General features: G+C 42.9%; 1 protein-coding gene across 1 annotated transcript; it reads left to right on the forward strand.

Annotated features, from left to right (window-relative positions):
- Window positions 1–2,404: 2,404 nt before the first annotated feature.
- LOC147894075 (solute carrier family 40 member 1-like) lies at window positions 2,405–23,648 on the forward strand. Its single transcript, XM_087385266.1, has 8 exons — window positions 2,405–2,490; window positions 2,985–3,135; window positions 3,589–3,788; window positions 8,346–8,819; window positions 9,094–9,265; window positions 22,691–22,828; window positions 23,009–23,119; window positions 23,257–23,648. Exons 2-8 carry the CDS (start codon window positions 2,986–2,988, stop codon window positions 23,365–23,367), a joined length of 1,356 nt encoding a protein of 451 aa, XP_087241392.1. The 5' UTR covers window positions 2,405–2,490; window position 2,985; the 3' UTR covers window positions 23,368–23,648.
- Window positions 23,649–24,168: the final 520 nt, after the last annotated feature.

Raw genomic sequence — 24,168 nt, forward strand, 5'->3', positions numbered from 1 at the left:
TTCTTTTTTTATAGATGTATAAATTGTCTCATGATAAGGTAGCACGTGCAGTTTAAGTAGTCATTCTCTTCATGTCTCTATCCACACATGATGAAGCGTGCAAGCACTACAAAGTAAAGAGGAGCCTCCCTACAATAGTATACGTTCAAATGATAATTTGTCTCAATTTTGAATAAACAAAGGGGTGCTGCTTTTGTGAAAGCACGGGATTATGCAAGAATTGTTTACGTTATTTAATAAAAGCAGTAACATGGAGGATTGTGCAACTTGTAGAGAGGTAGTTGATGAGGAAACAAAAACAAAGAAAATGGAGATTAGTGCAAAGTCCACCAATGTCATGAAGTGTACAAAGTAAACAAGGTGAACACTCCACAATATGTCCTCCAAAGGGTTTTAGCCAACCTAATGTTCGATACTAAACAAATGATGGCAAGAATTAATCCTCAACTTTATGGATGTGGGGAGGCAATCCCACCATGCACATTATGGGAGCACTAGCTTGTGGTGGGCATTGCATGTTGACTTGATATGGGTGGGCATTATCTATAGGGTTGTTTTAAAATGATGCTCTATCTACAACTTGGGGGTTCACCAACGAACACTTGTGATTTTAAAAAAATGAACATTTGTGATTTTAAAAATAATTTTGAGATTTGTGTCTAAAATAATGCTAAGAAAAGGGGTTATTAATTTGATTTTTAAACAAGAACATTTATGATTTGTAAAAGAATTAGAAATTTTCATTTGTAGAATAATGGGTCTTTAAGTCGACCCTTTGAACACTCATGCTATTTATTATTTTGAATAGTGGAACTCGTGAGCTTGATGTATGCAAGTTCTTCTAGCATGAAGCGGGCCAAGGATCATTGGATTGAGTAAATTTGTCCACTACATGAAACTTAACTACCTTTGCCCTTCTCCTTGTTATTTTAAGAACATTAGTGTTCACAAAAGTAGACCACTATCTGAAGTGTTGGTGAGCCTTAGTTCTAAGTTAACTCCCAACTTAGAGAAAGAAGTTATAGGGCACTCATTGGTGAGAGGGATCCCCACATCACGAATCATAACACTTCTAGAGATTAGCCATGGGTCAAAAGTTGGAATTTATTGGATCCTGAGCGTGGGCTCCCTAGCCACTATGCGATTTACGGATGTGGAGTGTGCTTTGTAAGCAATTTGAAAAGGTTGGTACTTCAAGTGCAGCCACATCATGAGTGAATTAAGAAGCGAAAGCGAATCAACACTAGTGCTAGCTAGGCAAGGGTGAGTGTAGGAAGAAGAGATGAGAGTCGTTGAGATGCATAAGGGGCACAAGAGAAAGGGAAATAGTAGGAGGAGGCCCAGATCATGTAAGGAATCTTGGCGTGAGATGGTCATTTTTATACTACACATGACATGATTGTAGGTTCGTAAATGGAAGGGGATTTTGTAGTTTTGGGGAGTTACGGGCCATTTACAGACACGAGGTATCTAATATAACTATGGTATGTACATGTAAGGAGGGGACTTTTCAAATCAAAAATTGCAACATGTATACATATGGAAGAGGGCAAATTTTTAAATATAGGGGTATTTTAGTTGTGTGCTTGATTGCAGGTATTACACGGTCTTTTATAGAGTGACCACCCCTAAGAATCCTGGTGATCGATTGTTATGCGGAAGCCCAATTTTGAGAGCCTTCCCTTGAGCGTTGTGCACTTTCCCATTTGTGGAGGACAACACGAAGGCAACGAGCCAACTTTTTTAAGAAGCTTGAAAATTTCCAAGTGTGCATTCTTGTGCCAAATTTTGTGAATATCAAAGGTGAAGATTAATCTTCCGTAGGCTCGGTCCTTCATGGATAGGGAATCAGCTAGAGGACACCTTTCACCAAGGGAACAATGGTGAGCGATGGATGCCGTGAGCCATTTTTACCCTGCCTGAAAGGTGGACTGGAGCGAATTTTCAGCCGTTTAAATGCTCAGGGGGAAGCTACTATAACCACATGACATGCCTACTATAACAGGTGTGATGAAGAGAGGCAAAGTGAAAATACGATATGCGCAGGGAGGCTCGCATAACATATGTGGGATTATAAAGGTTTGATAAAGGCAAGGCAGTGAGGTGGGTGAAGGGAGGCCGTTTGAGTGGAGTCGGGTAACGCATCATTTTTTTTTGAAATATACAAAAACTAAACGATGATCTCAGTTTAAACAGCTTTACGTAGTGCATGCTGAGCTCTCGTGTGGCTATGGCTATGGCTATGGCGTCCCTCCACCACCCTCCCCTCCCCCTTCCCTCTGATCGCCATAGCCAGCATTTAGAGCTTCGCCCTCCATCTCCCACCTTTCCTTCTCACCTCCAACCCTCTCTTCCCAGCTCCCCGCCACCTCATGGCCACCCTCTCGCCTCTTCTCATCATGACCTCTTCCATCGGGACCGGCCTTGGCGTCGGAGTCGCCTCCTTGCTTACCTCTACATTAGCTACTTTCTCTCTCGTTGGGGAGACAGGTTCCGCCTCTCTACCGTGATTGTTTCTCGGTCTGACAGATCATGGGCGCTCAAATTAAACATTAAAGCAGCTCTTGATTCAGCAACATCGAAATAAACTGAATTCAGTTTAAACACTAACTTCTTCACAGGGATACACCTTAGCACCTAGCGAATCCAGGTTTTACAAGACAATCTAGAAGCAACCGTAAAACGGAGTTGAATGCAATATGAATATGGTTAGATTTACAAATAACAGCTCCTTTACGCATCATTCATGTTGCAGTTTTATAGGATGGTTTGTTTATTGCATATTTTTGACGTTTCCGTGCTCGAGAACATCGAAGTCAGATTTTAGACACCTTGGGGATATATTATTGGCTAACATGCCAGCCTATCCACCTCATCTAAAATTCCAGAAAGGAGCTTGAGAGCGTTCGTCAACAGAAACTGAGGGATGGGCGAGTATAAGTAGAAAGGTACCTCCGTGTAATATCCTACTTTTTTATCTGCAGAATGTGGGAATTTGCTATCGGCTTATACATGATTGAGATTTGGAAGGAATCGTTGCTGCTTGTTTCACTGTACGGTCTCGTGGAAACTGCATCAGTAGTTGCTCTGGGACCAATTATTGGCGAATGGGTTGACAAGGTTCCCCGTCTAAAGGTGAGATTTCATTTCTAAGATCGTTATGTCGCAAGGACGTTGCATGCACAGCTCTCCTGAATCCCAAACTAAAGAAGGTGGACATAATTTTGCTGACATACGTTTATGGGGCCTCATTTCTTCATAACTTCAAGTGCAAAAACGCTTAGAATGGATTACTTTCATTCTACACAGATTTAAAGCAATGGAAATTGTTCCCAGTTTGACAATAATCTCGCTTTTTTCTGATGTTTTCCAGACAGTTTCCCCTTCATGGACACTGCTGGGCATTCTAATTCTTTCACAATATTTAACATCTTGTTAAGAGGCGCCTACATCGCCATAAATCGCAAACTAGCATACAGTTTGTTATGTTGACAAATTTGTTTGGGATAGTACCCTATTAACTGTAAAAATTTTAGGATTCGTGCAACGTCCTCTTTTTCTGATCTTCATAACATCCTTTACATGCAGGTAATCCAGGCTTCTGTAGCAGTCCAGAATGCTTCTATAATTGCTGCAACCCTGACCATATTGATATTGCTGCTACATCCTTGGCCAATAGCTGGAGGCAAGTTCAAAGCTTTTGCCAGTCTCGTGGTACTGGTGAATGTCCTTGGTGGAATTTCAGGTCTAGCAGGACTTGCTACAAAGATCTCGCTAGAGCGTGATTGGTAATCATCTCCAATGTGCAAGAGTGCCAGGCCAGCATTTACTATTTATAGTTAAGATTTTTTTAAAAAGGTTAGCAACATTACCAGGAGAAACGGTATACTAGAAACAGCTAGGGTTTAAGTCAAATTCGTTTTTCCAAACCCGTCTTCTCTTAAGAGTGATATGCACCAATATGCCCTAGAACTACGCTCACAATAGAGAGCGCCATGTATTGGGATCTTCCTCTTCCCTGTTCTTCCCCGTTGCCGTTCATCAGACATTCAGAATGAGAAGATGCCAATAGAGGGGGAATGTTAAAAGGTAGACATGATTGGTGATAAGATGGGGATTACACTTTCTGGGATATCACAACAAAACCAAATCAAGCATCATCTACCAATCACAGATATGATAGGTATGTATAAAGCAGCAACAATTTTCCATGTCAACAAAGGGATCATTTGTAAAGGGCTTGAAGTATTAAAAGTATTTAGCAACTCTGGTGATTATGTTTTAAGTCGATGTGCATTCCCATTTTTGATTCAAAAACGTTTGATCTTCTTGAATGAAACAATTGATCTTACTGGGAACCAGATCACGTGATGTGGAGACTTTCTTCCCTTACTATGGAGACCTAGCCTTAGATAGATTTATGCAGGTTATTGTGCTCAACCAGGATATGCTAGAAGAATCTCAAGAGGAATCTCTAGTATTGGCCTAGTCAGCATCGAGCAACCATTATATTTATCAGGACCTTAAGAAAATATTCATACGTCTTCTTAATTACCAAGTGCATGGCCATGGTTTTTGGTACACTGTGAGAGAAGTTGGCCAGATCCCCTCTCAATTCCCCACATGTAAGCATCAGTTTCTTTTCAAAGATGGGAATGTCAAGCGTTGTCTCCAAGCTTGCAATCATTTAAAAGGATCTGCAGGTTCATCATGGCTTCAATTTGGCAATCTTGAGAGCCAATTGGTCTCACTATTTAAGAGTCAAATGCAGGCTTGGTCATGGCCTTATTATCAAGAGATCATCCATCTGCTTACAAGCTATCGTCCTCTTGTCCACAAAGCAAGTGTAAAAAGTATCACATTTGGTATTGCGGAATGTTAAAACATACACTACACTAGACTTGTAGGTTGTCATTCTTTATTGGACGCCAGGCCTGGTCTCCAGGGCTCACCAAAGGCTCACGGAAGATTGTGGAGAGAGTGCAAAAAAGGTTTCTAATCGCAGAATCAAGTTTCTGAAGGAACATAATGGTAGGGAGAGAAACAAGCTAACACTAGGAACAGAAAGGAAAGATAGCAAACATAATAAAATGGAAAGGAAATGGAAGCAAACAATGAACAAATACTCACATGTAGACCAAAGTAGCTTGTACTTGAATGAGTTGAGTGATTTGACAAGTGACCAAGTACAATGCCTTTATAGGATAGGCGCACACACACTAAGTACCAAATGTATATGGGATAGCTCCCAATATGACACGTGGCACTCCTAGACACCTAGTACCATAAAACTCACACTAGGACTCACTAGAGCAAACAAAAACTGACTCAACTTGACTCCATTTCCTAACACCCCCCATGGAGGAAAGGTGAGTGACTACTAGAATGGAACTAAGGACAGAACATGACAATGATGGTCATCGGACTGTACGATGATAGTCTCGAACTAGACATGGCTCCCATGCTAACTGCTAACGGGATGCTAACTCAGAGGCAAGCGAGCATGGCTCAAAGGCTAGTGAGCATGGTATAGACTCAGAGGCTCACCTAGCATGGCTCAGAGGCTCATCATTCATGGATGCATGACCAACTCAAAGATCTACGAGACCAATGCACCAACATCCTGGAACTCACATGCCAAGCTTGATAAATAGACCTATCAAAGCCAATACATCCACAGTACATCCCCCTCTTGGCTCGACGGGCTAATGAGAGACATGGAGCCACACACCATAGAAAACCCATACATCATTTTAGGAGGACTATCCAAGGGAGAGAACCTTTACTGACTCAACACATAGGATTTATTGCATCATTTTTGGGAAACATCCCCAGGGCGGAGTACCCAAATACAACATGCTTAGAAAACAAATGGATCATCATCTCCATCGTCCTCTGAAGGGAGAGAGAGAGCAGTGAGAGCATGAACTTGTGTCGGAGGGTTGTCATCTTCATCGTCACTAGTGGCAACAACTGGCAAGCTCCTTAGTTTGTTGTTTGGCAAGTTTCTGGTAGCATCTATCCTTCGTATGACCAAGCTTGTTACAAAAGGTGCACTTGGGAGGCTTGAATGACTTCGTCTTTCCATGTGCTGGTGGAGGCCTGGGTTTCCATTTGCTGGTGGAGGCAAGAGCCTTTGTAGTATCTAATGAATAGATAGGAGATTCTTTGTTCCAGTGATCTTTTTCAAGAAGAGTCACCATATCATGAAAGGTAGTCGTGGTGGCAAGCCTAAGTACTTCAAGAGTGTGCTCAAAATGAGTGACTCCTTCACGAGGACAGCCATTTTGTCCTTGTCGTCCGAGGAATACTCCAGGCTAGAAAGTTGTTGAACAAGAGATTGCATTTTTGCTAAATGTGCCCTCAAGGTATCACTATCCTCCATTTTCAACTTATAAAATTGCAACTTCAAGAAAACCTTGGAGTTTGTGATATTCTTATCAAAAAGATACAAGAGGACAAGGTTTGCAGACTATGCCCATCACAGGACAAAGTAGACTTCACAAGCATACTGAGGGACACAAACACATGAACTGTTGTTGTCGACAGCTATATTAGAGTTGCAACATGGAATTTTTTCATAGACTTACCTTTGACATTTGTCCTATAGATCTTGTTGGGTCACCCATATGATGGGCTCTTCTACTCCTCCCTTTGCAGAGCTGCTAACTATTGGTGATGGGAAGAAGCATAGTTCATTAAAAGGAATGAATCATACACCAAGGATAGTTACACCAGATGATTGATACACCCAGGAGAAGATGCACACTAGGCAAGCTCTTGAATCTAGCCTCTCTCTCTCTCCACTCCTACTCTATGCTCCAATACGAATGTGCCTATGCTGGAATGCCCCAATCCTCCCTCCTTTTCCCTCTTCACCTTCCCCTTGTTGGCTCCTGTAGCTGGAAATCTCCTTCCCTCCTTCCTATGGTTGTCTTCTTGTCTCCTTAGCCGGTCTGTGACCTAGGTCTGATCATCCTTGGGCCTTGACACCTACTCCAATGACCAAGATGTAAACAAGGTGTGACCCAGGTGTGACCCAAGTGTGAATAAGGTGCATGACCCCTCATGACCGAGGTCCATGACCAATAAAAGTACAGCAGTTCCTGTTGTGAAGAGTTGGTTTAGGTCCTCCTCTTCCACACAAACAGGAGAACTCTTGTGCTTTAAGGCATACAGAAGCCGCTTGTGATCCTCGCTGTGCTCTTGAATCTATCCTTCATGGGAGAATAATTCTCCTGAAGAGGAGGCAAAATATATAGCCAACATATCATTTCTAGCAATGGAGGACAATCGGTCGAAAAGGGTAACTTACTAGCTGCAAAAATAACATCACCAGGTCGCGTATAGAGTGGGTCTTGCTCAGTATCCTCCACACTCTGATCTGGTGTCACTCATCGAGATACCCAAGGAGGTGTCCTCGTGTCAGCAGTGGTCCCCAAAGTGAGATTCAAATCCAAGAGTCTGCGTGCGTGAGAATCCAAGGCGGAGGTCAGTGCACTCATAGCGACTGAAGGTTGTCCAACCAGATGATCCCGTGCTGAGGAGGACATCTGCATTCCTGTGCACCTCATAGAAACTGATGAGATTATAGTGTCCGTAAAAGGTCACTATTGCAGTGGAGGTAAGGGCTGATGTCATCCCTCAAGTAAGGCTTGAGGAGGGCTGAGGAGTGACCTGGAAAATATCATCATCGAAATCTATCTCTTCCTCAATGGAAATGGATGGAAGGGCACCAAAGGTAGGCCCAAGAGGGGGCGGTCCAGAAAAATGTCCTAGAGATGGTGGTGTAGAAGGAGAAGCAACAGAGATGGTAGAAATAGAAGCAACAGAGAGGGAAGATGTCGGGGCTGAAGTGATTGCCAGTGATTCATGTGGGGAAGAGGCAGATGTGGTGGGGGGAACAATAGTAGACGAGGGTATACCAAGAGGGAAAGAAGAAGTATGGGAGGGACGTGGTACAAGATGAGGTGCTGCAGCCTGCCCCTGATGCAACATGCCTCCACTTTGTTTCACATAGGCTCATTATCTCAATATACACAGTTTTACTAGATTCTACTTGCTCTTTACAATGGTGGTTTCAGATTCTGTTGTATTGTCCAAAGACCACTCCTCATGACGTCCTTCAAAACTATAAAGCAAACATTTCATACATGGTGATAAGATAAGATCCAATTGATTCTATTCAAAAAAGAAAAGACACTTTAATTTGTGTTAGAAGGCCTGCCCTACTATTGTTGGTTACTTCTGATAGAAGAATTTGATGTCAATGGATGTCACTTTGAAATTTTATACAAGGTACAATGATTGTAATTTCCAACTTGAAATTTGATGTTGTTTGGCAGGGTGGTTGTGATTGCTGCAGAAAATTCTTCTGCAAACCTTACAAGAATAAATGCAATGATGCGTCGTATTGATCTGTCCTGCAAGTTTTTTGCTGCAATTTTCGTGGGATTTATCATGAGCATGGGGTCTCTGTCAGCTTCTGCCATTCTGATAGCTATGTGGAATGTAACATGTGCTGGTTTTCAATACTGGCTTTTGCTTACCGTATACAAAGAGACACCTGGCCTCCATGAAAGAAACATATCATATTGCCAAATAATGAATGCAGAAATGTGCCCAGGAATAGATGACGAAGATCTAATGGATGTTGCCGAAAAAAATGGAGGACCTTCTCCATATACTTTTTATAACAATAACTTTGCCTGTGAGAAGATCTGGACCCTACCCTTATTTGAAGCTTGGAAGGCATACTCGAGGCAGGAAGTGATGCTTGCAGGAGTGGCACTATCCCTTCTATCTGTCAGTGTTCTAAGGTTGTGCATTCTTACTTGCATAGTTTAAGTACAAATTCATCTAGATGTACTATCTTGTGGTTTATTTCACGTGGTATGTGCATCAATGAAACAATGCAGTATTACAGGTGCTTAGTTTTTACTTGTGTGGTTAAGTACAAATTCATCTAGATGTATTATCTTGCGGTTTATTTCTCTTATACATGCATCAGTCAGTATTGCGTGAGCTTGATTTTGCAATGTTGAACTTGGGAACTTGACCCCCTTATGGCATTCTAATAGTGCTCCACTGCAGTTTTGGAACTCTGATGACTGTGAGTTTGAAATGGAGAGGGGTCCCTGTATATGATTTGGGCCTTGCTCGTGCATCTGCTGCTCTAATTGGCATATGTGCAACCTTATCTTATCCATTTCTACATGCCCAGCTCGGCACATTGAAAGCAGGACTTTGGGCCTTATCAATTCAGGTGAAAGTTGAACCAGTCCCAGCAGATGTTGTGTTCTGGTCGAATCTTTTCAAAGGAAAAAAATTAATGCCCTCTTGAATCCTTTGAAATTTTTTGAGAATATGAATTGGATATACAGAATAGAGATTTGGAGCACTGAAATCAGTAATTCCTATATTTTGTATAGAGGGAGAACAAAATCTTGCAATACATTTAATGTATCACTTGATTGGGATGCATATTTAGGTGGTTAGAGGAGCAGGGTTTCAGATTTCCAGATTTTATTCATAATACATAGATTGGTTTTGTGCATGGAGGGAGCATGTTTTATAACCTTTTTTTCCTTTTGGGAGGCTTCAAAGCAGGCTATGCATAGCAACCAAGATTTTGGCCATTCTACTCTCGGATTTTGAGAAAGCTTACAACAGAGGAGGGTACCTACCATATTTTGGTTTTTTAGATCTCAGGCAGATATTTTTAGGTTGAGACTTTCCCTTAGAGGCAGGATAAGGAGCTTTCGGATAGTGAGATAGTGAGCTCACAAATGACACTAATGCTTTTTGGGCTGCCACTCCCTATGGCTTTTGGATATGTGATGAGACAGACACCCTAGATTGGGGGGATGATTTTGGTTTTGCTTGGATTCAAAGGGGTGTCTCCGTGGAGACCGATCACTCTGTTGGGTACTTTGTACAAAATCTTAGCAAAAGCAATCAGCCTACGGTTGCAGCCCTTTCTTCCAGATCTTATACATGATACGCAGACGGGCTTTGTGCATGGTAGGAGCATCTTTGATAACATCTTCTCATTGTGGGAGGCTTCTGATTGGGCCATGCATAATGGCCATATGCTTGCCATTCTACTCCTGGACTTTGAGAAATCTTACGACAGAGTAGAATGGGGATTTCTAGAGGGTACTCTCATTCGCTTTGGATTCATAGATGCATGGATCAGAGGGGTGTCAGCTCTCTACAAATTCTTATTGGTGCAGTCAAGGACACAAGTTTCAGATTACTAGATCAGTCCGTTAGGGATGCCCTTTAGCCCCCTTTCTCTTTTTATTTGTGGCCGAAGCTATGAGCTATTACCTTAGAGCTCAAGCTGATATTATAGGGCTGAGGCTTCCATTGAGGCAGGAGGATGAGCTCTTGGATAGTGAGTTGGCAGATGACACGGCTGTTTTCTTAGATGCCACACCACAGACACTCACCTCGTCCAAGACAGCCTTCGATTTATTTTGCACTGCAACAAGGGCTCGTATTAATTGGAACAAATCCAATGGCTTTTGGATTAGTGATGAGTACATTCCAGACTGGGGGAATGACATAGGATTAACTTGGATTCAGAGGGGTGTTTCCATCAAGTGACTAGGATGCCAAGTTGGGGTGGGCATCTCTTCAGCACAGCAGTTTGCTCCCGTTTGGAGAGCATCAGGAGGAAACTCATTTTTTGGAGTTCTGCCAGACTTGACCTTGCATCCAGAGTAGTGGTTGTGAACCAAGTATTATTGGCTACTACCTGGTTTGCTTGCTCATGTTGGTGCAAATCTAGAGGTTGTATCTCTCAGCTCATGAGACGTATCAGGAACTTCCTATGGAGTGGGTTGAATGGCGTCTCAGATGTTGTAGCCAGAGTGGCTTGGGAGACCCTCATTCTCCCCACACGGGATGGAGGTCTCAATATTATTGATCCAAACTTGTAGTGTATGGAGATCTTCCTCAAGGATCATGCCGCCCGGCTCCTCAAAGATAATTAGGCTACTGCTTTTATCCATTGCCAGTGTTGTGATGAATGCCTGGACAGGAGCATTGGAAAGATTTTTTCTTACACAACATTCAGTCTTGTACACCTTCTCATCTTAGATCTCCCTCTTCCCCTCTGATGGCTGCCATTTCGAAAGCTTGGGGCAGCTTCAGAGACACTCTTCAGAGAGTCCCATCCTCCTCTTGCGAATAAATAGACAGGCAGCTTGTCATGTGGAATGACTCTATATTGGATAATCATGGCAGATCACTAGGAGTTTCACATTATATGCAATGGTCTAGATGGGAGAGGGAACCTGCTTTCACAATAGGTGCAGGGCAAGCTTCAAGAGGATCAGAGATTCTTATCAATTGGCCACCTCAGAGGGAGTGCAGTCAGGATGCAACAAATAGATGCAGCCATACCAACAGAGTGGATAGATACAGATGACATGCCAATCACGGAGTCCACTTGGTTGGGAGCTTTTACGGGGACAGGTATTCCTTTACAGGTTATTGCCTTGCGGGATGCACATGAGGAGACCCTTGTCTTTGATGTTCAGTCGGGAGGCAAACTTCTCAGATCTTCAGATGATATTATTTTGGAGGTTGCCTTTGAGCCTGTTATTGTAGATTACATGGAGTGGGGCTCGGATCTCACAGTGGTATCTTGATCCTGACCCTGTTCTCTTGGCACTTGCGTCTTGGAGACTCTGGTTATATGGTGGCTGCCCCATTAGGTTCTTGCAATGGGATCCAGGGGAGTGGGAATGGATTGATGAAGGGCACTGGGAGAAGAGCATCCCCTTCTTTCGTTACATAGTCAAAAATGCCAGGAGATTTCAGCTTAGTAGTAGAGGTTGGAGGCCCTCCAGAGCTCCGCATTGGAATAGTTTTAAGATTTCTGCAGATGTGCAAAAAAACTTATGGAGGAGGCTCTGGAAATCCCTCAGGAATAGAACGATCACTCTTTTCTTTTGGCTTTCTATTCATGGAGGGATTGCAGTGAACCTGTGGAGATCCAGAGGTTCGGGGCTGACCCTACTTGTCCTCGATGCTGCGCAGCAATTGAGTCAATTAAGCATTGCCTCTGCGAGTGTAGACAGGTGAGGACGATCTGCGATGTGGAAGGGTGTTGCTAAGATATTTAGCATATGTCATAGAGCACTCTTGTTCAAGACTTGGGGATCAGTGGCATGGTTATCTCTTATTGGCCCTCATGTGTTTTTCGAGGGACATGACTTAGACTTGCGGCCTTCATTATATGACAACACTCTGTGGATTCATGTTCTCTCCAAGATGTTCCCTTCACTCCTTTCAGAGCTACTCATGCCTCGGCAGACACATCATGGGAGATTCTGACTAGCATTGCAGCTTGGCATATTTGGAGGGCCAAATGTACAGAGGCGATGGAGGGTTCCCAGGTTCAACCTTCCTAGTCTATGGTTAGTATATGGGCTGATATTATACACACACTGATGGCCATCTAGGCGAGCATGTAGGGGATCCTCTAGAGCAGCTACAGCTAGGAGAGATACTTTTTTCATAGTTTAGAGAGGATCTTCTTTCTTCTCTGAGTCTCCTTCAGGGTTGAGGTGGCATTTTCAGCCTCCACCTTGGATTTTTGTTAGCTCTTTTTTAGCTGTTTTTTTTTTCTCACGCATGTCATGATATACTCCCGCATTAGAGCTTGCTCTTGTGGTTTTCATTTATACTTCATGAAATAATCTTTTTGAAAAAAAAAAGGCTGTCTCCGTTAGATATTTGGGCTTCAAGTTGGTGTGGGCATATCCCCTCGTCGCAGCAGTTTGCTCGTGTTGGAGAGCATCAGAAGAAAATACATTTTTGGGTGTTTGTGAGTAGACTTGACCTTGAGAGCAACCATTGTCAACCAAAGTATGTTGGCTACAGCCTGGTTTGATTGTCCTTGTTTGTGCAACTACATCACTTAGCTCAAAAGACCGATCATAAATTTTTTATGGAGTGGGTTTGATAGTTCAGTAGAAGCCAGAGCCAAGGTAGAGAGCCAAGGTAGCTTGGGCTCGTATGACTGCCATCCTGAAGCTTGGGTAAATTTTAGAAGTTCTTTGGAGAATTCCTCCCTCTTAGGAAGAGATTGATAGGCAGTCTATCATGTGGAATGATAAGATTATTGACGATCATGGCAGACCCTAGATGTTTCTAGTTATATGCAATGGTCCAATTGGGAGAGAGGAGAGGCCTTGCTTCCTCTATGAGCTCTTGGAAGGATTTCAAAAGCCTTCTGGAATAATAGATTTGATATGGCTAGCCTAAAGAGACATGGTAGCTATCTAGGAACGGAATGGAAATATGGAAAGCATAATGAAAGGCAAAATGGAAAGGAAGGAAAGTACAAGTGCAAGGCAATAACCAAAATACTCACAATGTATTGATAGCTTGATGTTGACTGATCTCATAGACAATAGACAAGTACAACACTATATAGTGTGACACTAGACTCTAGAAAGTAGTGTATATGGGATAGCTCCCAATATGACACGTGGCATGTCTAGGACTCACTAGACTATAAAACACACCTAGAACACTCATTTTAGACTCACTTTGGCTTCATATTCCAACATAGCCACCTCAGAGGAAGCAGAAGGACGATTCAATAGATTGATGCAGCTTTGCACTTGGATTGGGTCCTTACAAATGAGAGATGACATGGCTGCCCTAGATGATGGGGAATATTTTAAGGACATGCATCCCGCTCTACTCCAAAGAGATACAGATGAGGATGCCTTGGTTTTTGATGTGCACTCTAGGCCCTGGGAATAGGCTATCTAGGTCCATGGATGAGGATATTGTCATGGATGCTTGTTTTTAGCTGATAAGGATTGTGGGACATGTGGAGCAGTGTTTTTGGGCTTCATAATGGTATTTGAACCTTCATCCATAGAAACCCCCTTGGGCTCATGGAGTATTTGGCTTTATGAGAGTATCCCTGTACAGTTATCCCCCCCTCCCAAAACAAAAAGGACTTTTATTAGGTATGAAAAAAACTCCAAGAGCAAAGATCAGGGAGAAATACATACATTCTAAGCATGAACATCCTAATAGGGTAGAATCAAGGTCATGTAAGAAAGCTAGAAGAATCCAAGGTTCAGGATAGAAGTGTCACCTCTCCATATAGTTATATTTTTTTTTCATGAAAGAGATTTATATTAAGTATGAAAAAAGCCCACAAGAGCAAGCTCAAAATACATCATGGATGGCATGAACAAAAAGATCACCCAAAGCGGGTTCTAGCTCGTCGTGTTGCTACTCTTTGCTGACTTGCAACAGTACATTGGCGCCTCATTCAAGTACTTACGTGACCTGCTCTTCATCGCCTCTACTTAGACTTCAGCCTCGTCCATCTCAACAGCTCATGTAGAGGCGTCACAGGTGTGCGTAGAAGATTGACGACGTAGGCTCTGTCAACTGCTTTGATCACGCAAAGCTTCTGACCTACCCAAATTCGACATCCGTTCATCTTTACATGCATCCGAAAATAGCTGCCCTTGCCTGTAGACTGATTTCCTACCCTACATAGTCTCTGAAACCCTAAAAAACGCCATTTGCAATTTCTGCTCTGATTTTTTTTTAAAATAGTGATATCATGCTCTGAGGGTTCTTGGCTGTAGGAACACTCTGATACAAGAAATTTTAAAAAGACCCAAAATAATTTGAACCCTGATTTTTTGCTAAGCTCTAATTTTCCAATTTTAAAGCTTTTCTGCTTTTTGCATCCCTTGAGCTGTATTGAAGTCTCCTACATGTAGACATTTGAGGATTTCATAAAAATTTTGTAATTTCATCACTATATTGTACATTCATTTGGGAATTTTGTCCCTTTTGGGCATAATTGCCTAAATTTGAAGTTTCCAACCCGACCTTGGTAATTCAACATCTCCAGTTTTGAGATTCATGGGCTGATCACCCTTGGTAGCTGCTCCTATGGCCTTCATTGACACATCATTCGAGGGCATCCTCGCCTGGTTCTTCTTTTTTTTGCAAAAAGATTGCTTCATTAAGTATGAATGAAAGCCGCAAGAGCAAGCTCAAATGCGGGAGTACATCATGTCATGCATAAAAGAAAAAACAGCTCAAAAAGAGCTAACAAAAATCCAAGGTGGAGGCTGAAAATGCCACCTCAACCCTGAAGAAGACTCAGAGAAGAACGGAGATCCTCTCCAAACTCTTTTAAAAAAATATATCCTGGCTGTAGCTGCTCTGGAGGATCCCTGCATGCTCGCCCAGATGGCCATCAACGTGTGTGTAGTATCAGTCCATTTACTGGCCATAGACTAGGAATGGTGAATCTGTGAACCCTCCATCGCCTCTGTACATCTAGCCCTCCAAATATACCAAGCTGTAATGCTAGCCAGAATATCCCAAGCTGTGTCTACCGTGGCATGAGCAGCTCTGAAAGGAGTGAAAGGAACATCTTGGAGAGAGCATGCCCTGCAGGGCTGAGATAATGTGATCTCCAATGTCATCCTAACGGGCAATTAAAAAAGAAGGTGAAACTCCGTCCAAACCTTGGCACTTGCCCTTAAGAAGGGCAAGGAGTGCAGTCCTGAATTCTATATTGGTGAAAGACACATCTAGCATGACTCTCATATCTGATTTCACCAATAATGGAATATTCTACCAAATGAGAAACCTTGCATCATCTCTAGTATGTGTATCCACATCTGCTGCAAAAAGAGAGGCATAAAAGTCAGTAGCTATACGCAAGGCAACATCGGGATTTGTCTGCAATACTTCGTCTAGGTCAATAAGATGTGTGATACTCTGTCTACTATGTCTTGGGCCATGAGTAGAGAATAAATAATTATTGAATCTACCACCCATTTGAGTCTAAGAGAACTCCCGTGCATGAAAGGTATACTCTACTCTTTGATCTAACAATATCTTTGGTATTCTAGTGTGTGCCCTATCCTATATATGATTGTACTTGTGTGTCACATCAACACACATCAAGGAGTCTACATCAAGCTTTATCAATGTGAGTCTTTCCATTTTGGTCTATTGCTCCTTTCCATTTCCTTTCAGTTTCATTATGTTTCCATTTGAGTATTATCTTCTCATTTCCATTTTGGTCTATTGCTCCAATGCTCATTTCCATTTCCTTTCACTTTCATTATGTTTCCATTTGAGTATTATCTTCTCTCTCCCTAGCCTACCCTCTGTCTCTCCCTCTCCCTCTCCACCATGTTCCTTCATGTGGTATCAAAGCCATCCTTCCTCCTCCCTTTCTTTCTTCCTCCATCCTACTTCTCCTAGTCCTTTCCCTCTTGCTCCTTGCTCTTCGAAGTGATTGAGGTCAGGGAGGACCAAAAAGAGGAGCTACTCTCCCTCTTTCCTCTTGGAAGGTAGCCCTTCTTCCTTCATCCTTAGCCTCTCCATGAGCTGCTGATCTACATCAGCTTTGGAGTTGTATTCGTGGAGCTGCTACATGATTTGCTGCGGATTTCTGCTGCAACTATTAGCCTCGAGTTTGCTGCATATTTATGCTTAGATTTGGAGCAACTTGGTCACCATTCTTGTGGGCATTAGTGGGCATCTTCGTAGAGGAAAAGACAGCTCGTTTTTTGCTCAAAAAGCAACCCGTTTTATGCTCAAAGACAGCTCGTTTTTTCTGTTTTGGGGGCGTTTTTGTGAAGGAAATAGTTGCTTACTGTTGTGGAGATGTTTCTACTACTGGTCGTCCTAAAAACGACCTCATTTGGAGCTCGTTTTTGAAGAAACAGCCTACTTCAAGAGTGTTGCTGCTGCTGTTATTCACGCCTCAAGAATGCCACCATCTGCCCTGACTGCAACGTGAGTTGCTGCCTACACTATTCCAATTGGTCCGATGCCTTTTCTTGGCTGTTTTCTGCCCTGACTGCAAGCTGACCTGCTGCTACAACCCATACTAGTCTAGCCTTTGCTCCGAGCTTGCACTCCAGCCCGTATTGCTACAACATTTGAAGCAAACTTGGAGTATTCTAAAGCGGGAATTGTCATTGAAATTTTTTCTGGTAAAAATTTTCCAACTTGGCAAACCAAGCTGAGGCTTCTGCTTATGAAGTAAGGTGTGTGGAAGGTGGTTATTGTCAAAGACAAGAAACGTGAATTTGATGAAAAGAAAATTCTAGCATGGGAAACTCTCAATGACAAAGGTCTTTCTATCATTGGTTTGGGTTTGTCTGATGACGTTATTCATCACTTGGATTTTGATGACACTGCACATGAATTGTGGGACAAGTTAAAGCGCTTATTTGGCAACAAAATTGTCAATTCCAAAGTGTTTCTCAGACAATATTTCTTTAAGCTCCTTCTCAGCCTTGGATAGTCCTCCTAAAATGATGTTTTGCTATATATGGTGTGTGGCTCCATGTCACCCTATTTTGGAGCCAGGAGGGGGATGCATTGTGGGAGCCATGTATTGGCTTTGATAGGGTCTCTTTATCAGGCTTGGCTGAGTTCCAAGATGTTGGTGTATTCCTAGACCTATGTAGCCATGGTGAGACGTGATCCTGTGAGTCATGTTGAGTCTCAAGCCATGAGAGTGCTTGGATCAACCTCTGAACATGCTCAAACTTTAGCTCTGAGAAGCTACATGGGATGCACAGATTAGTAGTCCATCATTGTCATGTTCTGTTCTTGATTCCATTCTAGTAGAACATGGTGGAGACAGAGAGGGAGAGGGAGAGGGAGAGAGAGAGGGTAGGCTAGGGAGAGAGAAGATAATACTGAAATGGAAACATAATGAAAGTGAAAGAACATGAAAATGAACAATAGACCAAAATGGAAAGACTCACATTGATAAAGCTTGATGTAGACTCCTTGATGTGTGTTGATGTGACACACAAGTACAATCATATATAGGATAGGACACACACAAGTATACCATGTATATGGGATATCTCCCAATATGACACGTGGCACTCACACATAAGACTCTACTAGAACTCCTAGTAGAACACACTAAAACACACTCAACTTAACTTCATGTTCTAACACCCCCGCATGAAGGAAAGATGAGGTAGAAGTCTCTTTCTTGGGGAAAAAAAAAAAAGAGTGTACTAGGTGTCTAGTAGGTGTTTTTTAGTCTAGTGAGTCCTAGGTATCAAAGCCTCCCTTCCTACCTTCCCCTTCTTCTTGCTCTATCTAGAGGATGAGAGAAGCCCGCAAATGGAAACAACCCCTCCCCTCTAAGGTAGAGCCTCCCTTCCCTTAGCCTCGCCATGTTTCCTCACATCAAGTACTCCGGTGTCCTAGTGATTGCTCCTGGTCCTCGTTTGTGAGTTCAGCTCACTCCCGCATCAGTTCGTGGTTCTCCCTCAACATTGGCGGACATTCCTCGTCAGTTGGTCGCCAAAAACTTGTTTTGGAGCAGTCCAGTAGCTGTTTTTTGACCTTTTGAGGTCCGATTTTGACGTTTTTTGACAATTTGGCACTGCCCAAACATAAACGACCCTGTCCCGTACCATTTCGATGAAAAAAAATCACTTTTTTATCTGTACAGCTGTACGGATGTCCATACGTCTGTACGGACGTCTGCAGGCGGATGCGCGATAGTGCTAGGAGTTCGTACAACTTGTCAGAAGGCGATTCCGAGTAGTTTTAGGCTACTTTTGGCATTTTTTGCTCAGATTTGGACTCTCGTGACCTCCACTAGTGATTTGAGTTTCTCGAGCTTACCCACAAGTCATTTCGACTGTACTGACACTCTGGTACATTGACTTGAGGCTTCCGACAGCGGGGAATACTCTTTTCACCTCGTCACCTATTGTACATTTTTGCTCATTGTTTTGAGCACTTTCACTCATTTTTTTGAGCCTCTTCTACACATTCAGTGACTCTCTGATCGGCACATTGAGAGTCATGAAGTGATCTCCCTTGGTAGCTGCTCCTATGGTCTTCATCGACACATCTTCCGAGGCATCCTCGACATGAGCATCTTCGACACATCATTGATGAGCAGGATGTGCACACTTTTGTGCGGCAGCTACTTCGGGCACATGGGTTCTCTGCCCTTGCTATGCATAAAATGAATGAAATATATCTTTAGTACTTCTTATTTGAGTCAAGGGTACTCTACCCTAGGTTGTCCCCCAAAATGAATGCAAATAAATCATGTGTGTTGAGTCAAAGGTTCTTTGCCTTGGATAGTCCTCTTAAAAAGATGTATTTTCCTATTTTGTTTTGGTATGTGGCTTCATGTCTCTCATTATCCCCTGGAGCCAAGAGGGGATGTACTATGGGAGCCATGTATTGGCTTTGATAGGTTTAGAGGGGGATGTATTGTGGGAGCCATGTATTGGCTTTGATAGGTCTCGTTATCAGGCCTGGCCGACGAGTTCTAGGATGTTGGTGTATTCCTAGACCTATGAGCTGGTCATGTAGCCATGCTATAACATGAGCCTTTGAGCATGTTGAGTCTCAAGCCATGAGAGTGCTTGGATCAACCTCTGAACACGCTCAGACTTTAGTCTCTGAGTTACATAGGGTGCACAGTTTGATGACCATCATTGTCATGTTTTGTTCTTGGTTCCATTCCAATAGTCCCTCACCTTAGACCATCATTGTCATGTTCTGTTCTTGGTTCCATTTCAGTAGTCTCTCACCTTGCCTTCATGGGGGGTTGTTGGAATATGAAGCCAAAGTGAGTAAAAAATGAGTGTACTAGGTGTCTAGTGGGTGTTTTATAGTCTAGTGAGTCCTATGGATGCCACGTGTCATATTGGGAGTTATCCCATATGCATAGGCGTTCATATGTGTGTGTGTGCTCTTATATAAGAGCTGTACTTGTCTAGTGTCAAATCAATCAATTATCAAGCTACAAGCTCTTTGGTCTACATGTGAGTACTTTCATTTTGGTTCATTGCTATAGTCATTTCATTTCCATTTCATTATGTTTCTCTTTGAGTATCACTTCCTCTCTCCCTAGTCTACTCTCTCTCTCTCTCTCCACCATGTTCCTTCAACTTAAAAATTACATTCAAACATACTAACCCACCTTTATCTAGAACCCAACCATCATCATAGAATCTATCAATTCCCTACACCTGCAGAGGGGGATGCTCTGTCGATAGGGATTCCCACAACAACATTCCCAAAGGTGGAGGGAACTCTTTTTGCAAAAAAAAAAAAAGGTTGGAGGGAACAAAACTACTCCTTGATGTTTGCAAAATCTACCAGTTCAAGAGAGTATCTAGACCCTAACCTAGACCACATTCCATTGAATTCATGGAGGATTTGGCTCTATGGAGGTGTCACCATAAAGTATTTGTAGTGGGACCCTAGGGAGTGGAAATGGATTGATGTAGGGCACTAAGAGAAGAGACTCTCCCTCTTTTGCTACACGATCTGTAATGCAAGGAAGTCACAACAAGCCCTGAGTCACAGGGCAGATAAGGAGCCTCTTGATCTGCAAATGGTAAAGGATCTGGAGCACGAACTCTAAGCAATACCTAACGGGGGGCAGCAAGTGCAAGATGCACAACTAGATGTACAAGACGCCCCACTAGTGCTGGATGTACAAGACATGTAGCTTGTGCTACACGTACAAGAGGTGCCAAAGGAGCGCTACAGGGAGGGGGCATACCAGAAGACTTCTTGGGCCTTTGCTTCTTTTCTTTGGGCAATCTCTAGCAAAGTGACCAAAGGTTCTACAAATTCTCCACTGGTCCTGCCTGCTTGCGATCTCAACTCGCTGCTTAAAAAGGGAGCCATCCGAACACTGGAGTATGATATGGTCATTTGAAATGTTATGGTTAGACCCAATGACCCTAACTCTAGGAACCCCATCAGATTTGATCGCCTCCACTACAAAAGAGGGTAAACTAGGAAGGGGGGGAGCTACCCATGTGGCAGCCTGTGCTGCTAAAATCGCAGCCTCCTGATCCCTCTGCCCCCCACACGTCTACAGGTGTCACCTGTCGTCATTTGGGAGCTTTACAAATGAGGAGTTGACCCTTATTCTCTGACACTACTCACCTCCTTGTGTAAGGCTTTGCTATGTATTGGGTTTGTTGTGCATTTTGCAGTGGATCTCTATGACTAGCCCAAACATAGCTCCAATCATGGCTAGGAGTCATAAACCTATGGAAGATCAGGAAATTTAAAGAAGAGTGATAAGACCCGTTGGTCCTCCTGTACAAGGTGGAAACCCAATGTGACGGGTGTAAGGAAAATCCTCTTGGAACCAAGTGCCAAGGAGCTCGCCCTAATAAGCAGAGTGTTCATGGTCTCAAAAGCGAATTAAAAGCCACCTGGAAGAAGCATTGTCTGAACAAACGAATGACAGAAAGGCGGGGAGTGTGATGTGGAAGGGTGGGATCCATGGATGCGTGTGAAGAGGGTGGTGGAGCTCTCGGACTACACATCCTTTTGGAGTTGCAGAAAAAATGCAAGTTCTCGTGGCCGGTGGAATTGGTCGAGGTTCAGCTGAATGGGAAGCCATTCGTCAATAAAAGGCGGGAGGCTGACTCAAAGAAAGTAAAACTCCTTTTGTTGCTTTTGGAAGAGGATAGGCAGGGGTTGGAGTAGAGGGCAGTCTGAGGGGGAGAGGTTGAGAGAAGGGGAGGGTCTGAGTGAGGAGGGCGGAGGGGTAGAGAGGAAGGAGGAGAGGGGAGCGGCTGAAAGAGTTAGTAGGAACTAAAGGAGTTAGTAGGGGCTGAGAGAGTTAGAGAAGGTGTAGAAAGCAACATAGGGGGCAGGAGGTTAGCAATAGGTTAGAAGCAGCAAGGAGATAGTAGCAGCAAGGAGGGGAAGGCAGGGAGGTTAGCAGGCAGCAAAGCAGAGAGCTGCAGCAGGTGGGGATAGACGAGCATCGGGGAGGTTAGTAGGCAGCAACAGGTGGGATAGAAGATTCATGCAGAGGGGACTAGCAGCAGGCAGGGAAGGCTAGCAAGGAGATGGGAAGGGGCAGGAGGAGCAGGGAGTTGGGGGGAGATGTGATGGGGAGGAGCCTCCTCAAAATGTGTGTTCAGAGGATTCTTAAGGACGCTATCTTTGAGGAGGGGGCTAGCCTAAAGCTCCAATGGTGCAGCCTGCGACATCTGCCAAACCAAAAACCACCTGAACAAGACCTCTATCCAAGAGCCAAACATTAGATAAATGCCTGAAATGTCAAGAGATAAGACAGAAAGCGTCCAATCCCGAGCCTAACTTCTTGATGGATGGGATCCATCAATGCATGTGGCAAGAGTAGTGGAAAATTTCCTGCTCCGCATCTTTCTGAATCTGCTGCAACTCGTATTTTGAAAAGAAATATGTTCTCACAGCAGCCCATTCTACGATCTTAGATGGAAGGCTGACTTGAAAACTTTAGAAAGTCTGTCTGTCACTTGCAAGTGTCAGCAAGAAAGGGAGGGCAAAAGAGGAGGTCAGGGTGAAGTGTAGGTGAGTAAGTGAGGTGAAGTGTGGGTGGAGGGTGACTGAAAGGAAGGTAGGCAGGAGTGTATGGAGCAGGCAGGAACGTAGGCTTTATTGAAACTTGGTGAAAATACCAAAAAATTGTGTTATACTCATTGAAGCTTTTTGAGCATTACAATCTTGTCAGTTTATTGATGCATTATATTATAACATTGCTAGATAGCTTAACTGCGGTACTCGTCAACTCAATATGTTTCATGTCATTTGGAACCTTGGTGGTCTCTTCAATATTTATCCTTACTAAAGTTTTTGTGTTTCTTTAATTCAGTGGGGCTTTCTCTCGTTATGTGTGGTCTCAATCTGGCTTCATAGCCTAACAGCTTCTACAGCATTACTTATGGGTGGTGCTGCTGCTGCACGTGCAGGCCTTTGGATGTTTGATTTGTCAGTGACACAGCTGATGCAAGTATGTAAGCTCTGAGCTATGGTCCCCATGATTAATAACAAATCGTAGGAATACTCTCCTTCAAATGTGAAATGTGAACCCTTGCATTTTTTTATTTTTTATTACATGTATCTTTTGTTAAATATCAATGTTATATGTAAGTGCCTATAGTTAAATGTCACATTTGTTGGATTATCACAGGAGTCCGTGCCAGAGATTGAACGAGGGGCAGTTGCAGGAGTACAAAATTCTATGCAATCATTTTTCCAGCTGCTTTCCTTTGTCGTTGGAATGGTTATTCCTCATCCCAAGGTACAACAAAACTCAAATAAATCCTGTCGAATCCTGTGTCTTTAACCTCTCCCCACCTACCCCAAATTTGATAGACATAATGATGCATGATTTCATACGTTTCCAGTGTGATTCTCTGATTTTATTATGCCTAGCAGGACTTTAGCAAGCTGATTGTGATGTCGTTTGGATCAGTAACCTTAGCAGCTGTTCTATATACCATTCAAGTATATCGTACTCAATCAAATAATCTTTCTAGAATCTCCTGAGAGAATATGATTATCATACCATTGCAGCTGTCCCACAAGGAATTGTACTCGATGTGTGACCTTTGAAGCATCAAACTCAAGGCAACCATTGATCGCCTCATTTATTCAGGCTTTCTAGAGCCTCATTGTATATACTATACATATCAGAATGGTGTTTGTCAAGCATTATTAGGGGGCTTATGCTGAAATTGCTATGTAAAGGCTTCAACTTGTGTGACCAAAGTTGAGAACAGAACTCTGCTGCTTATCTGTCCTTACAAATCTATTTGTAGTTGTTCAGAAACTCTAGAGCCATGTATCTGCATGGCTAGAACATTTTCAAATGTTTTTACTCAAATGTGTATGCAACTTGTAAGATGTCTAATGGTCATGCTTTTTGTCTTGGCAATGCTCACTTGCATGCTAGAGAACTGGTATAACTTATAGAAGGCATCCAAGGCTCTAGAAGACAATTTCATCTCTTGAATAGCAGCACATATCTACATACAGAAACAAAAGGAGGGTATAGCCTCCAATTCGCATCCGGATAATGGGACTGTCCTATACATGGGTTTTAAACAATCATCCAAGGGTTGGAGTTTCTCTAGCTCCTATGAAGGGTATTCTGTTTGAATTATTTTTTAAATAGCTTTGTCTTATGTGTGTTCCAGAGAAGATGTTGAGTGTCTTAGTTGGTGTGCAGTCAGTACATGCAAGCATGACATTGTAACCTGTAGTTTGAGCAAGGAATTATTGATATTATCAATTCACACAAAGAACTTGATTACAAAATGTAAGTTTCAATGGGTGCCTCCATCTGAA

Source organism: Dipteris shenzhenensis, chromosome 14 (genome assembly GCF_047967505.1).
Source record: "Dipteris shenzhenensis isolate YYH24624 ecotype China chromosome 14, Dip_SZ_1.0, whole genome shotgun sequence".
Taxonomy (NCBI): domain Eukaryota; kingdom Viridiplantae; phylum Streptophyta; class Polypodiopsida; order Gleicheniales; family Dipteridaceae; genus Dipteris; species Dipteris shenzhenensis.

Coding starts and splice junctions, on each gene's coding strand:
- LOC147894075 (XM_087385266.1), top strand. CDS start 2,986: ATGTGGGAATTTGCTATCGGCTTATACATGATTGAGATTTGGAAGGAA. Junction 9,266..22,690: donor TTTGGGCCTTATCAATTCAG/GTGAAAGTTGAA, acceptor TCTTTAATTCAG/TGGGGCTTTCTCTCGTTATG. Junction 23,120..23,256: donor TGGTTATTCCTCATCCCAAG/GTACAACAAAAC, acceptor TATGCCTAGCAG/GACTTTAGCAAGCTGATTGT.